The sequence below is a fragment of the Cloeon dipterum genome, chromosome X (genome assembly GCF_949628265.1).
Source record: "Cloeon dipterum chromosome X, ieCloDipt1.1, whole genome shotgun sequence".
Taxonomy (NCBI): domain Eukaryota; kingdom Metazoa; phylum Arthropoda; class Insecta; order Ephemeroptera; family Baetidae; genus Cloeon; species Cloeon dipterum.
Genome location: NC_088790.1, coordinates 16,796,929 through 16,809,548, shown reverse-complemented (window position 1 = coordinate 16,809,548; position 12,620 = coordinate 16,796,929). Strand labels below are relative to the sequence as shown.

Here is a 12,620-nt window from a genome sequence, read left to right as displayed (position 1 = left end):
AGTGATTTTTTTCTCGGTGAACGATTTAAATCACACTTAATTAATTTAGATTAACGTTTTTTACTATAAAGCTTCAAAATTATTTATTTTCCCTTAGAACTTAATAAAAATATAAATTATGTTACCCGTTCAACTAATATCTCTGAGGCACCATACATTTAAGTAATTATCGCACATTGAAATTTATATACAATATATCCTTTGAATGACATGTAACAATCAGCTCGCAAAATTTTGTTTTGGTTCAAACAAAATTATTATTTTCACATAGGTAATAAATAAAATAGTTGCTTTCAGCACAATATTCTGAATGAATAAAATATTTAAACTTTGTAACGTTAAAAAGTAAAAAATATTAACCTCTTAAATCTGCAATCTCTATAAAACTAAATTTGAATATTAATGAAAGTTGTTTTTGCTTTAAAAAATATTAAGCTAGGCGTAAATTTTAAACCAATTTACAAATAAAATATCACGTCCTGTTCATAATAAAACGCACGTGCATTACAAAATTTACGTAGGGCATTTTTTAAATTTGCTTTTAAGGCAATTTGTACCTTTTTCAATCTGTCGTTGAAATTCAGATTCCTACAAGAATTATTTTATTTTGATTAAATGAATGTGCATCATATTAAATCATTTCTAATTGACAGAAAGTTAAACTTCTTTTCTGTAAAGTGAATCCATCTCCGTTTCTTCGCCTATTCTGTAGAAAAAACTGTGCCTCCACTTCCAGATCTCACAATCAGAATAAATGCGGTTCTTTCTCTCTCTCAGCTAGTCCGTTTTCCTTTGTTAGGTGGTAAAATTGTGCATTGTGGGTGACTGCCACTCAGAGCAACTCGCCGTAATAAAAGCAGGGAATGAATGAACGACCGAATCTAGTGTACAAGATAGGAAGAAAAAAGCAATCCCCAACACTGGGCGCGACAATATGTTTAAACGACGCGGCACAATGCTCCCTCGGCGGACAATGAGAATGCATCTCACTCACTCAGGATGCGCGTGGAAATTTAATCAAGGCGCGGTACGCACACTGCTTAACACGCACTGCACCGGGACGTGCACACTGCAAAATTGTGCGTGTCTTCTGAGAAGATGCAACTGGGTTAAGCCCGGAATGAAAACGAGCTTCTGGACGTGCGGCGTTCGAGTGCTCTTCAACAAGTTAGCCTAGTTTTGCTCGCGCTGAAAAAGAATGGAGAGTAAAAGTCAATAAGCATTGTGGTAATTTTGAAGCTGCAGTGCAGGAAAGTGGAGAAAAATGCCAGTTAAATGAGCAACAGGGAGCTCTGAAAGACTCCAGAAAAACTACAGCGCTTTTGAAACAACAAGGTGCATAAAACTGGGAGTTTGCTATGAATTCAAAGCGAAAAAATAGGATTGTGTCAAGGGCGATGGGGTAAGGCTAAAAAATATTTTATAATTCATTTTCAAGTACTTCTTTCTCATTTACTCATAGTGCTGGAACAATAAACCTTTTTAATTTGTATATTTGTAATTTAACCTATACAAATGAAATCTATAATTCAGTGGGGCCACGAATAATACAAAAATATCACAATATTTTCACTGTTTTTGTTCTATTGTTTGAGTGCAATTTCCTCTTTTTTGTTAACAAATAAATTTTGTAGAGTCACTTAATCGTCCAAGGTTTTTGTTGTGCATACTTTAATGGCTTGAATGGCAATTCACCGTTATCTTAAAAATATTATTAAAAACTAGCGTGTTGTTGAGTGGTAACCCAACGACTCGAATTTCGGCCAAATTTAGAAGGAAATCATCGAGCAACGTGCAAATTTGGTATTAACAGAAGGCGTTGGGAGTGTTTAGATATTGGTCACGGTGCACGCCATAACGGAGGCAAAGAGTGCTGTTGGGTGGTCTTTAATGAAATCTCGCCCGCGGCTCTATTCTCACAGACAGCCCATTTTACGAGCAATTTCTCGTAGATTATGCAGGCAATGCTGATTATAATTAATTGTTATTAATTACAAAGAGCGGCTACTTCGATTGCATAACCTTTCTGTTGCGCACGGCCAAAACTAAATCTGCGCCCCCCGTTGGGTAATCGATTTGAAATTTTGTAATTGACCATTACTGCTAATTACTATTCATATTTGCAGAGTTTTTAGGCCACATCTATCGATATTACTAACAAAATTAATATTTTGTTTGTTTGTTAAAAAATCGAACTAATGCCCACAGTGAACGGCAGATTTTTCAATATATTCGAGTACACTGTAAATTTAATATTTTATTTTTGAGGTCTGAAGATGATCCGAAATGAAGAATTAGTTGGTTGAAGGACAAAATTTTAATTTATTTCAGTTGGAGACAATGCTTTCATAAATTAAGTCCAATCCAAGAAGCACATGTCGCATCGTGGCTGCATTATTCACAAGGATAACCGTGCAATATGAATTAAAATGAGCGTTTCCACGTCTCACTCGCTTCTCGGAATCCATATATGCTGGCTGGGCACTGCATACGAAGGATTTATTTACTCTCAAACTTCTTTCCTCTCGGTGCTCGCCGCTTTTTAGAGAAAATAATGCGCGCGGCGGCGAGAGATGAATGTGCAAGCTGTGCGCCATCGACTTTTTAGATTTCTCCCTCGCCTGTTTCTGTTTACGCAAGTGCCCCGTAACAATTATTATTATTTGGACTTTCCTATATAGCCGTTCATTTTTATTCCTGGCGCTGAATCACTCTTCTCCGCGCGTGGCCTCGTTTCACTTGCTCGTTGGAAATAGGCATTGCTCTCGGAGAATTCGAGTTGTTGCAACTGAACCGTCCGAAAAGTGTTATTTCAGCGAGGAGCATTTTCAGGGAAAGTACTCTCTGCACCCCCTCCGCCCACGAATCCTTTTTTTTCTCTGCTCTGCTTAATGCGGACGGACGTGAGGCTTTTCTCGAGAACTTTGACTGCGGCCGAAAATGTGTACACCGAACCGTAATGTTTACACGTCTGGTCAGTCTTAACGCATTATCCCGTCCCATGACAGATAGGCCGTGAGCGGAGATAATTTTAGAACTGCACACTCTCGCGCCCGCAGCGCAGCAGCGCAATTTTAATTGAATTTGCCCAGCAGCAGCCAGTCGAGCAGATGGTTTCTAATTCTCAGAACTTCACAAACAGGTGGAAACTCCATTCGATTTGTTGCTATACGAATAAATTTGTTCATGTATTTAATTCGAATTATGTAAGCGCTAGCATAAATGTACTAAGCTTATATTTTAATGCTTTAAATCAGACTTGGTACTTTAAATACATGACATATTGAATATTTCATAGATTTTTAGGTAAAGTAATCCGACTACGTCAATTCCGATTAATAAGTAAATAAATACAAAAACATAAAGGATTAACTATTTTTTATGCTCTATTATCGTTGTGGGAAGATCAAATGAGTCCGATTCGTTCAACTTTATGCTTTTCTATGCACAGAAAAATCGTCTAAAATATCTAGGAATTCTACAAAAGCAAAAATATATTAAATAAGGAAAAATTCCAAAGAATCAAATGATGGAGTGTCGATCGATATTTACTGAGCAAGTGAGCACCCCCATTAAAAGAGAAATGCTTTCCGAAAAAATCTCTGTGCCCTTTTTACTTTCAGCAGCTAGTTTTCATTTTTATTATTAGTTTACCAGACAAAACCAGTCGTCTTGCACCTTAACACACTGACAAGGCCATGTCTTGGTCTGACAAAAAATTCTGTACAATCATTTTAAAATTTTCTTTAAAAAGCCTGCACTTTTACTTTTACATTAGAATTAGAGAACAACTTTTGATACAGCTTAGAGAGTAAAGTGATTGTAAAATTAACATGCCTAAGCCTTTCACGATAAATATGCCAAGCCATTTAATCCCAGTTCAACGGAAAACTTCTTTGGTGATGTCGCTTATTTTTTTAAATGAACCGCATTCAGTGTCAACAAATGCACAAAGAAGGAGTCTGAGAGCTTCTTGAATTCTGATGTCAATTTGCGGGCATGGCGGTGTGGTGTACCTCACCGATGGCGTCTGTCTGAAAGGACTACATTTCAAAGCGATTAAACGTACCATCCTTGGCCAAGAAAATAATTACGTGTACTTATATGTACATACCTGATGATGCATGCGCGCTTTAAAAAGGCTCACTTTCCTCTATATCACGCCGCCCTTCGTGACTCATGACTTTTTATCTTCATTAGCACGAGTGCGGCTGATTTTTGCATATTGGCCAGACGATATTATTTCCCTCCCGTTTCGGACCGCACGGACATTATTTTTTAAAGAGCGCGGCGGGTCCTTTTGCATCGGATTATCATTAAAAGAAACGCTGCCTTTTAGCGTTCTTCTCGTCGGCTGCGCTATATTAAATTTTATTTGGCAACACGGCGGCGCAATAATAAAATAAAATTCTCATCTCTTCTTTCTCTCGGCTGATCGAAATCCCACACAGGACACAATAACCGACGGATTTACGAAACCCACACGCCATTCTTCCCGCCATTCATTGTCCGGCAGGCCGAGAATTTGATACGAGCCGCAGGAAAATGGAATGAAGTGACGTGTCAGGCGGATTTTAACTTTCCGTCATTTATCAACAAAATACGAGGCTCCTACGCGCTGCATTATAAATCACTGTTTTGTCCGAAAGTGGTCCGGAGTTTAGGGCGTATCTTTTACAGAGGAGGAAGTTTACACAGGAAAGGATTCTTCTCTTCTTTGAGTTTTTGTTCGTCGGTGAATTTGATCTTTTGATCGGGCACTATTTGCGATGAACAAAGAGGGTTTCAATTCTGCAGATATTGAATTTGTATATTTGATATGCTGTGCAATATTTAGTTACGTTAAATAGAAAGAAAGTAATTCAAAGACACCTGATATAGTGAAACTCAGTAAAATCATTTTAAAAACAATCGCTTAGGTCTGGTTATGGGTTAAAATAAAATGTATGTGAGTATTATTGAAAGTTCTTGCAAAATTATTTTTTTCAAATGGTGAGCTCTGTCTCCCTTCTATAAATCTTATTTTAATTAATTGAAAAGGGGTTTCCGTCATGGCTTTCATAAGGTATTTACCGTAGTACTGATCTCGTCAAAAATGTTAAAGATTAATTATCTGGCATATATTCAAACTATTTGAGAGTAATTATTGCAAGTCTCGGCAAAGAAAAACAAAAGCAAACACTCGATTGAATTTGTTAACTTGTCTGTATTTTCATTCAAATCTAAGTCTCCTTTTTGTAAATGCGTTAAAAGTTCAAGAAACATTTGGAAAGATTTAGAGGTCATTTTTCTGCACACCTGCAAATTTCCCTTTCATTTGTTAATAATTAGCAAGCGACTGACAAATTGCTTTATGACTGATCCACAGGGTGAGCCGAATGGTGACCTAGTTTTCGACGACGACGGCGGCGGAGCGGACATGTTGGACGAGCCGCTGGACGGGCTGCTGCAGGCGGACGACGTGATCCGCAGCGAACGCAGCCCCCTGAGCAATTTGCGCTCGATGGTGCTCGGCTGGTTCGGCACCAGCCACGAGCAAGACGACGAGCCCGACGCGTTTGAGACCCGCAGAGTCCGACGCGCTGCCGCCACCTTTAATAAGGGAAAGAGGCGCAGGGTAGGCCGCAAGAAGCACACGCGGCGGCAGGCGGCCTTCGTTGACGACGAGGACGACAACTCGTCCGGCACCGACGTCCTTGACGCAGTCACCGACATCTACTCCGGAGACAATATTGGCCGCACTCTGCCGCCCTCTTCGGACAGGCCAAGTGAGTTGTTCCCTTATAGAAAATCGGAAAAGTGGCTTTCGCGGGATTTTAAATTACTGAAATACGGTGGGATGATTATAAATATAATTTTTCACAAGGTTAATTTATATTTTCATGAAAAAACAGGCTCAAGCAGCACTAATTTATTCCTTCTATTTTTATTCATACAAAGGATTAAGGAGACACATTCGTGAAAAAATATTTATTTAAATTGTGCACATTTACATTTTAATGTGCCACATAAAAAATTGCTAAAGGAACAATTTAGTTGCCTGAGTTAACTGCCATGTAATTTGTTTTGTATTTTTTTGTTTTTGAGGAGGGACTTAAATGATTAAGTCAAATGTCGGCAAATTATAAAAAAATTTGCTGCTCCTATAGCAAAACTACCAAACATGGCATACAAATTGTATCACTTGCAAAATATTTCTTTGAACTCTAGGTACTTCAGTATTTTCGGCTTCAAAAACACTTATCTGTTAAGTTTTTATGCCAATTTTCCAGTATGAGGAAAATGTTTTAAGGCTCAACATCTATTTTATAAAATAAGTGAATCTATAAACTGAAGTTTTGAAATAGAAACTCTTTCTTTCAGCAGAAATTAAAAATGCTTTGCTGTAATTGGTTGATGTAGACCAAAATCTTAGCTATTTAGTGGTTTCTTATTCGAACTGGTCTAGACGGTTCATATTTTCATTTACAAAAGGTGTGCTGTCAGTTATCACGTGCAGTATTTTTATTTACCAAAGTAAATATAACTGAAATTATGAGAATGAATGATTTCCTGTTAGAATTTTAGGATATTAAATAATCAGGACCACAAAATAATTCAATTTCAAAGAGTAGGTTTTTAATGATCAAGAAACCATTTTTAACAATCACAATCTAATGAAACATTTTAAATCGAATATTTCATTTAAACAGGAATTGGGATATTCTTCCTGTTATATATCACTATTGTCGACAGCTGTAACTCATGCTGCAAATATGCGGTATCCCTTTTATTAAGTATGCAACCTGCATGGCGCTCCGGTCGCGTCGGTTGCATACACACACGGTTTCAGGCGTTTTCCAGAAGATGGCACGAGTTTGATCTGTGCCACAAGTGAAGCAGGCAAACGCGGCAATTGCATTTTGGTTTCATTTTGCAGATTTCTACCGGGTTTCTGTGTTGCTCGAGGACGTTTACAACGAGGAATTAAACAACAGAAACTCGCCTGAATTCCAGAAGATCTCAAGGGCGATAACGAAGGACGTGACTGACATGTACACTAAATCATTTGGCAGCGAGGGGGGCAGGTTTATGGCCAACGTTCTCTCATTTGAGTAAGTTTGATATATTTTTTTTTGCTGGTTTAAGCCATTATGATCCCGATAATTTGGTGACTAATAATAAGGTGACTATATTTTTATTAAAGATAAACGTGTTTACTGTTGTGCAATTTTTTACCTATTTTGACAAGAACAAGGAAAAACTGTCTATTAAATCTTAAGCCACATAGTTGTTTCCAATATTTTAGAAAAAAAGACTAAAAATGTTAATTTTATCTCTTTATACTAAAGGCTGTATCACTTAAATATTCTAATCATCCAACTATGGAAATTTTAAGACTAATGCAATAAAACTTGCGTGAAGAGTTGAAAAAATATGCAATGTGAAATAAAATTTTTGGACTGAGTAACAGTTAAATTTACCTTTCAGGGAGTACCCAGCTGACCGATTTCGTGTGCTGGTGAGACTTGACGTGGGAAGCACGAAGCAACACTCCTCTGAATCGCTCCGGCAAATGCTGTTGAACCATATCATGAATACAGGACAACTCGGCGACAAGCCTGCTTACACAGAAAACTTTTCCTTCGCTCGCATCGAGGGTAGGTTCATTCATATTTCCCTGCACGCACTGCACAGAGTAGTTTGCGTTTCTTTATTTTTCTTTATTTTCCGTTTTTTATTTTATTTAGAATGCCCGTTTAAGTGTGACAATGGTGAGTGTCCCTCGAGTTACGTGCGCTGTGACGGAAATCGAGACTGCTCGGATGGGAGCGATGAGCGAAACTGTCCTGGTACGTACAAATTTGGTTTACCACTGCAGAGTTATTTAATTTCATGCTTTCTGACAACCATATCATTACTTCCAAGTATTTATTGCTCGTGTGAGCAGCTGCTGTACATAAATTATTGATGCTTTCTACCTGCCTCCTAATCTTTGACAATTTACGTGTCTGTACATATTCTAGGTTTAGTCATTAGCGCGCTTAACTTTGTGAAATTGTGTGTTGGTGGCGGTGCTCTATTATTTACATTTGTGTGCTGCCGATTTTTATGAGGTAGCGCGTCAGCGATTTTTCGGATGTTTTATCACTGGCCCGAGGCAAGAAATTAACAGCAACTTTCTGTTGCTGACAGATCCACGATTGATTCTACAAATAATTATATGTTGTCCGCGAGAGATGCCAAACACCGGGCCTGTAAAATAAATTGATCCGAATCTTTACAATAATTATCATAAAAATTAGGCGTTTTAAATCTGAATCTGTAACTCGTTGCTGTGCTTTCCCTCTCAATTCTTGCGCTAATTAGAATTTAGATAAAAAAACTCACTGTCGCGAAACGAAAATGGAGGAGATTAAAATTATAATGCATTATGAAAGTTAAGTAAATTCAAAATTAAATTCTTAGAGGAAAATGAAACCATATAAAATTAATCTTATAAGATGCTTCTGACCTCCATTTTTAGTTTCGTATTTCACTGCTAATATTACTTGATTCTTGGAAATACGAAATAAACTGTACAAAGAAGCCTTTGTAATTCCTTGTAGAACTTGTAAACTTGTTGACTCTCACCTGAGCTGCCAAGAGCCTCAACGGTCTTAATTTAAAACTCCTGAAACTCTATTTAAGACATAAGATCCCTCAGAGCCCTTCAGACAAGAAAGAAAATGAGGACTATAAGAAGCTTAAATAATTTAATTTAGGAGCTTTTCACCTGTTCTTGAAGTAATATTCCTTACTGATTGTGGGCGGCTAACCTTAGAGACACAAATAATCATGTTCATTTAACAGAAAACCCCTCACTAAAATCATTAATTTTAAATTTTATTTCATTCATGCCCCTGAAAGAGAGAAAAACTCTAATTAAAAATCATTGAAAAATATTTCACGCTTTTTAGCTCTTGGCACCTCATAATTTTCTCAATAATTGCTGTATTACTCGCTTAGCCAGCCTTCCTGTGTGCAATAATACCGGGTGGAGGAGTTCTAGCTGTTTGTAACCCACAAGCAAGTCTGACGAGACCAATCCTGCCGCTAGGAAACGCCACAGACACCCCAATCGAGCGCGTGACCTCCACTCCCGTGGGGTCAGTGCCGGTGCCTCTGCCTCCTGCCCGGGAAGGCTGCCGCGCAGATGACGCTGTCCGGTGTCCCGGGGGAAGTGCCCTTTACATCTGCAGTGCTCAGCTTTGCGACGGAATCCCGGACTGTCCCAACGACGCCGACGAGGACCCCAAGAACTGCCCGGACAAGCCAGACGTAGAAATAAGTGCGAGTCATAATATTGCTGTCATCGCGGAATCCTACTTAAATTAGACCTGTCGTTGAAAATTTTATTAATTTTTTAGGATCTTGAGTCTTCACTTCTTATTAAATTTTATTGTGGAGAATAAACTAGTATTTATTGAAAATTTCAGCTGTCTGTGGGGCTAAAGAGTTCCAGTGCGACAGGAATAGGTGCATCAATGAAAACCAGAAGTGTGACGGTAAACCCGACTGTAACGACCAATCTGATGAGGCCAACTGCCCCGAAACTGGGGAACGTAAGTAAATTTTTCATTTTATTTGAAAATCTTGCAAAAAGTAACAAGAAATATTAATAAATCTCGCAAAATGCAAAATAAAACAGGTCATTTCAGAGTTGTTGGATTTTTGTCAATATTTTTCGCCTGATGAAAACAAAATAAATAAATAAAACTTCTAAGACTGTCGTGCCCAAATGATCCAAACGTGAGACTAACAAACATTCACGTAAAATAAAATATCATAAATTGTGAGAAGACGGAGAGTGCCCAAAAAAACCCTTTATTATACCAGGGCAGGTTAAGATGATTCAAAAAGTGTCCTTTTTTATTTCTGACAGTTAATTGGAGGTTTGGTGGTTACAGAATTAGCAAAAGAAGAAAAAAACACTTATTTATTGTTGAAAAGAAGAAAAAACACTTATTTATTGTTGAATTACTTGCTTGACAATGATTGAGAATGTCTTCGTCAGATTTTGTCAAAATTTTGTTGGATCTAGAAGTCATAAAAACATCATTTTTTCGGAAAATTACCTTTGAACATAAATTAAGTGTTCTGCAGTAAGAAGAAAATCTTGCTTAAGAAATTACAATCTTAGCAGATGCGCTATTGCGTTCCCAAAATTGTCCCACGAATATTAAATTTTTCCTACGATTAATTATCTCATCTATTTGGCGAAAGCCATCTTGTCACCCATATCTTTTGCTCGTAATCTCAAAATTTGCTCCATTGTATGTTACAGATCAATGCACTGCAAATGAGTTTGAATGTAGCGATAAAACTTGCATTAGCAAGTCGAAGGTGTGCGACGGAAATCGAGATTGCAGTGACAACAAAGACGAAGAAAATTGTGCGAAGCAAGGTAAGTACCAACCTGATCATTTTGCTGCCTCAGGAATGTCAAAATCCAAAATAAGAGTTTTCCTGGGGTAGCATGAATTTACGATGTTCAAGCTCGGAATGATATAAAAAATATCATTAAATAAAATATGAAAAGACTTTAAAAGTGTAGAATGGAAATTGAAGTCAAGTGGCAAAGAGATAAATGAGAGTCGCCGACCTCAACAGTCCAAATATTGTGAATTATGCTGACCAGGCGTGACAGGGTGGAAAATTAATCATCGCCGTGGACCACACGCAATCGGCAGACGAAAAAGTAATTTCAGTCATGTTGGATGCGTGCAAAGGCAAAAGCCCAAGAAGCTGGCGAGAGCTACGGGGCTTTTCAATTAGGCTGGCGGCGGTTTTACTCCCGCCATAAATTGATGCAAATTGCCAATGAAATCATTGCCGCTGACGAGCTTAATCAAGCGGCCCAGACCAAGTTCTTGGAACCGTTCCATTGGCTTAAATTTGTCGACAGGCCAAAGTTCAATCGTAAAGTTTATTTTAGCTATGACAGTTTTTAACATGATACATGCACATTGGATCTCTTTTACGACATTGCATAATATTTCGACGACCAAAAACTACTCGAGCATAGTTTTCAATTTGATTAATTCAAACAGGACGGAATTATGATAATGAGCCTAGTTTATAAATTATGAAATTTAACAAGCACATTTTTGACTCACATGTTCCTCCAGAGGATTGGGCTTCAATTATTTGTCAAAGCCCCTCGTAGGCTAGCTCAAAGGGCGCACTTTTTAATGAGAAGCCTTTGTGTGGCGCAGTGAATTGATTTGAGGCGAGCAAATGAAATTGCAAAAGCTTCAAAGGCACTCAAATGGCCAACATGTTTTTTTTTCAAACTCCACTCCACACCATTGAATATTTTGTGCGAACGGGCTTCTTTGATAGCGGATTAAAACCGAGTTAGGCGAAATGAGATGCAGTTGCCCGTGCCAAAAGGATGCGACCAACTAAATATGCACGAGACGCTTTTCTGTCCTTTTTTTCTCTCACGTTCGCGGGATTCTCGCACACCATACGTGTCGCGATCCTCTTTCTCACTCTATTTACGACTCGGCTGTTGGCGCAACAAAGTGCATTCATTCATATTCAGAGCTATATCTATGGCGTAAACGGCAGCCGATGACTTCAAATGTATTTTCGCGCCGAAGGATAAATGCAGGCACACCCTACCAGTTCTCGCCGTGAATGAAAAAGTTGTCTTTGATCTTAGTGCCATGAGATTTTGTGATTGCGTAGAAACAACTCGGTGCTGTTGTTTTCCAAAATATCTTCTCAGCATCCAAATGTGTTGACTGATTATTCCTGCTTTGGGATCTTCTTCTTATTGGAGGGAAAGAGTTCACATTCTCCCCAGTCGATAATATTGTTGCATGGCATGGTCATGCTAACTTTTAATTTTTAAATTTGGATTAACAGGGAACATCAAAGAAATTATTTCATACCAGGAAAATATTTATTTTATTAGAAGATTGCTCAGGAAATTTGCCTTAAAATCCAATTTGAATAGGGCAGCAGTTGCAACTAGGAATTTTCCTTCTTGAAATCTCGTGTTTTGAGCAGAATATCGCTCTTTGAAGGTAGCTTACTATTATATGAAGGATAGTATTTAGAATTTTTGAATTTTTGTGAGGAAATGATAGTCAAATCACATGAAGGGCGAGTGGCGGGGTTGACAAGATTTCGTCGCTAGTTTCCTATCGTTTAGATTTTTCCCAGCAATGAGACATTTTCGACAATCGCTGATTCAGAATATTCACTGCGTGGTTATATGCATTTTATTTTGGAGCAAAAATACTGCTGATGAGGCGTGCGGGCCGAAAAAGCCACTTTATAGAAAAAGAGCGTGTGATTTAATTTTTTCCTTTACAAATTTCACAAACTATTCCATCCTGGATTAATACGTGTAGAGCTGAGTCATAAATGAGTCGATAAATTCAAATGTAATAAAATTAATAAATTCGTGAAATATTTCTGAAATTACTGATTATTTGCTAACTTAACTGTTTGCCTAATCGGAGTGGAATGATGCTTTTTCATGCCGGAAAAATGACGGAAATTCTGTCTTATGAAAAGCTGCTGCGCGTGGGCTGGTTTGAGTAGCCAAGAGTTCCGACTGTGAAAAGGGGAAAAGTCGACGAGTT

At 38.0% G+C, this 12,620-nt stretch overlaps 1 protein-coding gene across 7 annotated transcripts in view; it reads left to right on the top strand.

Annotated features, from left to right (window-relative positions):
- Positions 1 to 12,620, top strand: part of trol (terribly reduced optic lobes) — an 89,572-nt gene that overhangs the window by 22,644 nt on the left and 54,308 nt on the right. For all 7 annotated transcript variants that reach the window (XM_065493397.1, XM_065493399.1, XM_065493398.1 and 4 more), the window contains exons 2-8: positions 5,369 to 5,768; positions 6,920 to 7,094; positions 7,471 to 7,640; positions 7,731 to 7,832; positions 9,080 to 9,310; positions 9,459 to 9,584; positions 10,307 to 10,426. In XM_065493397.1, the coding sequence (XP_065349469.1) occupies positions 5,369 to 5,768; positions 6,920 to 7,094; positions 7,471 to 7,640; positions 7,731 to 7,832; positions 9,080 to 9,310; positions 9,459 to 9,584; positions 10,307 to 10,426 (1,324 nt within the window). The remainder of the gene's footprint in view (positions 1 to 5,368; positions 5,769 to 6,919; positions 7,095 to 7,470; positions 7,641 to 7,730; positions 7,833 to 9,079; positions 9,311 to 9,458; positions 9,585 to 10,306; positions 10,427 to 12,620) is intronic.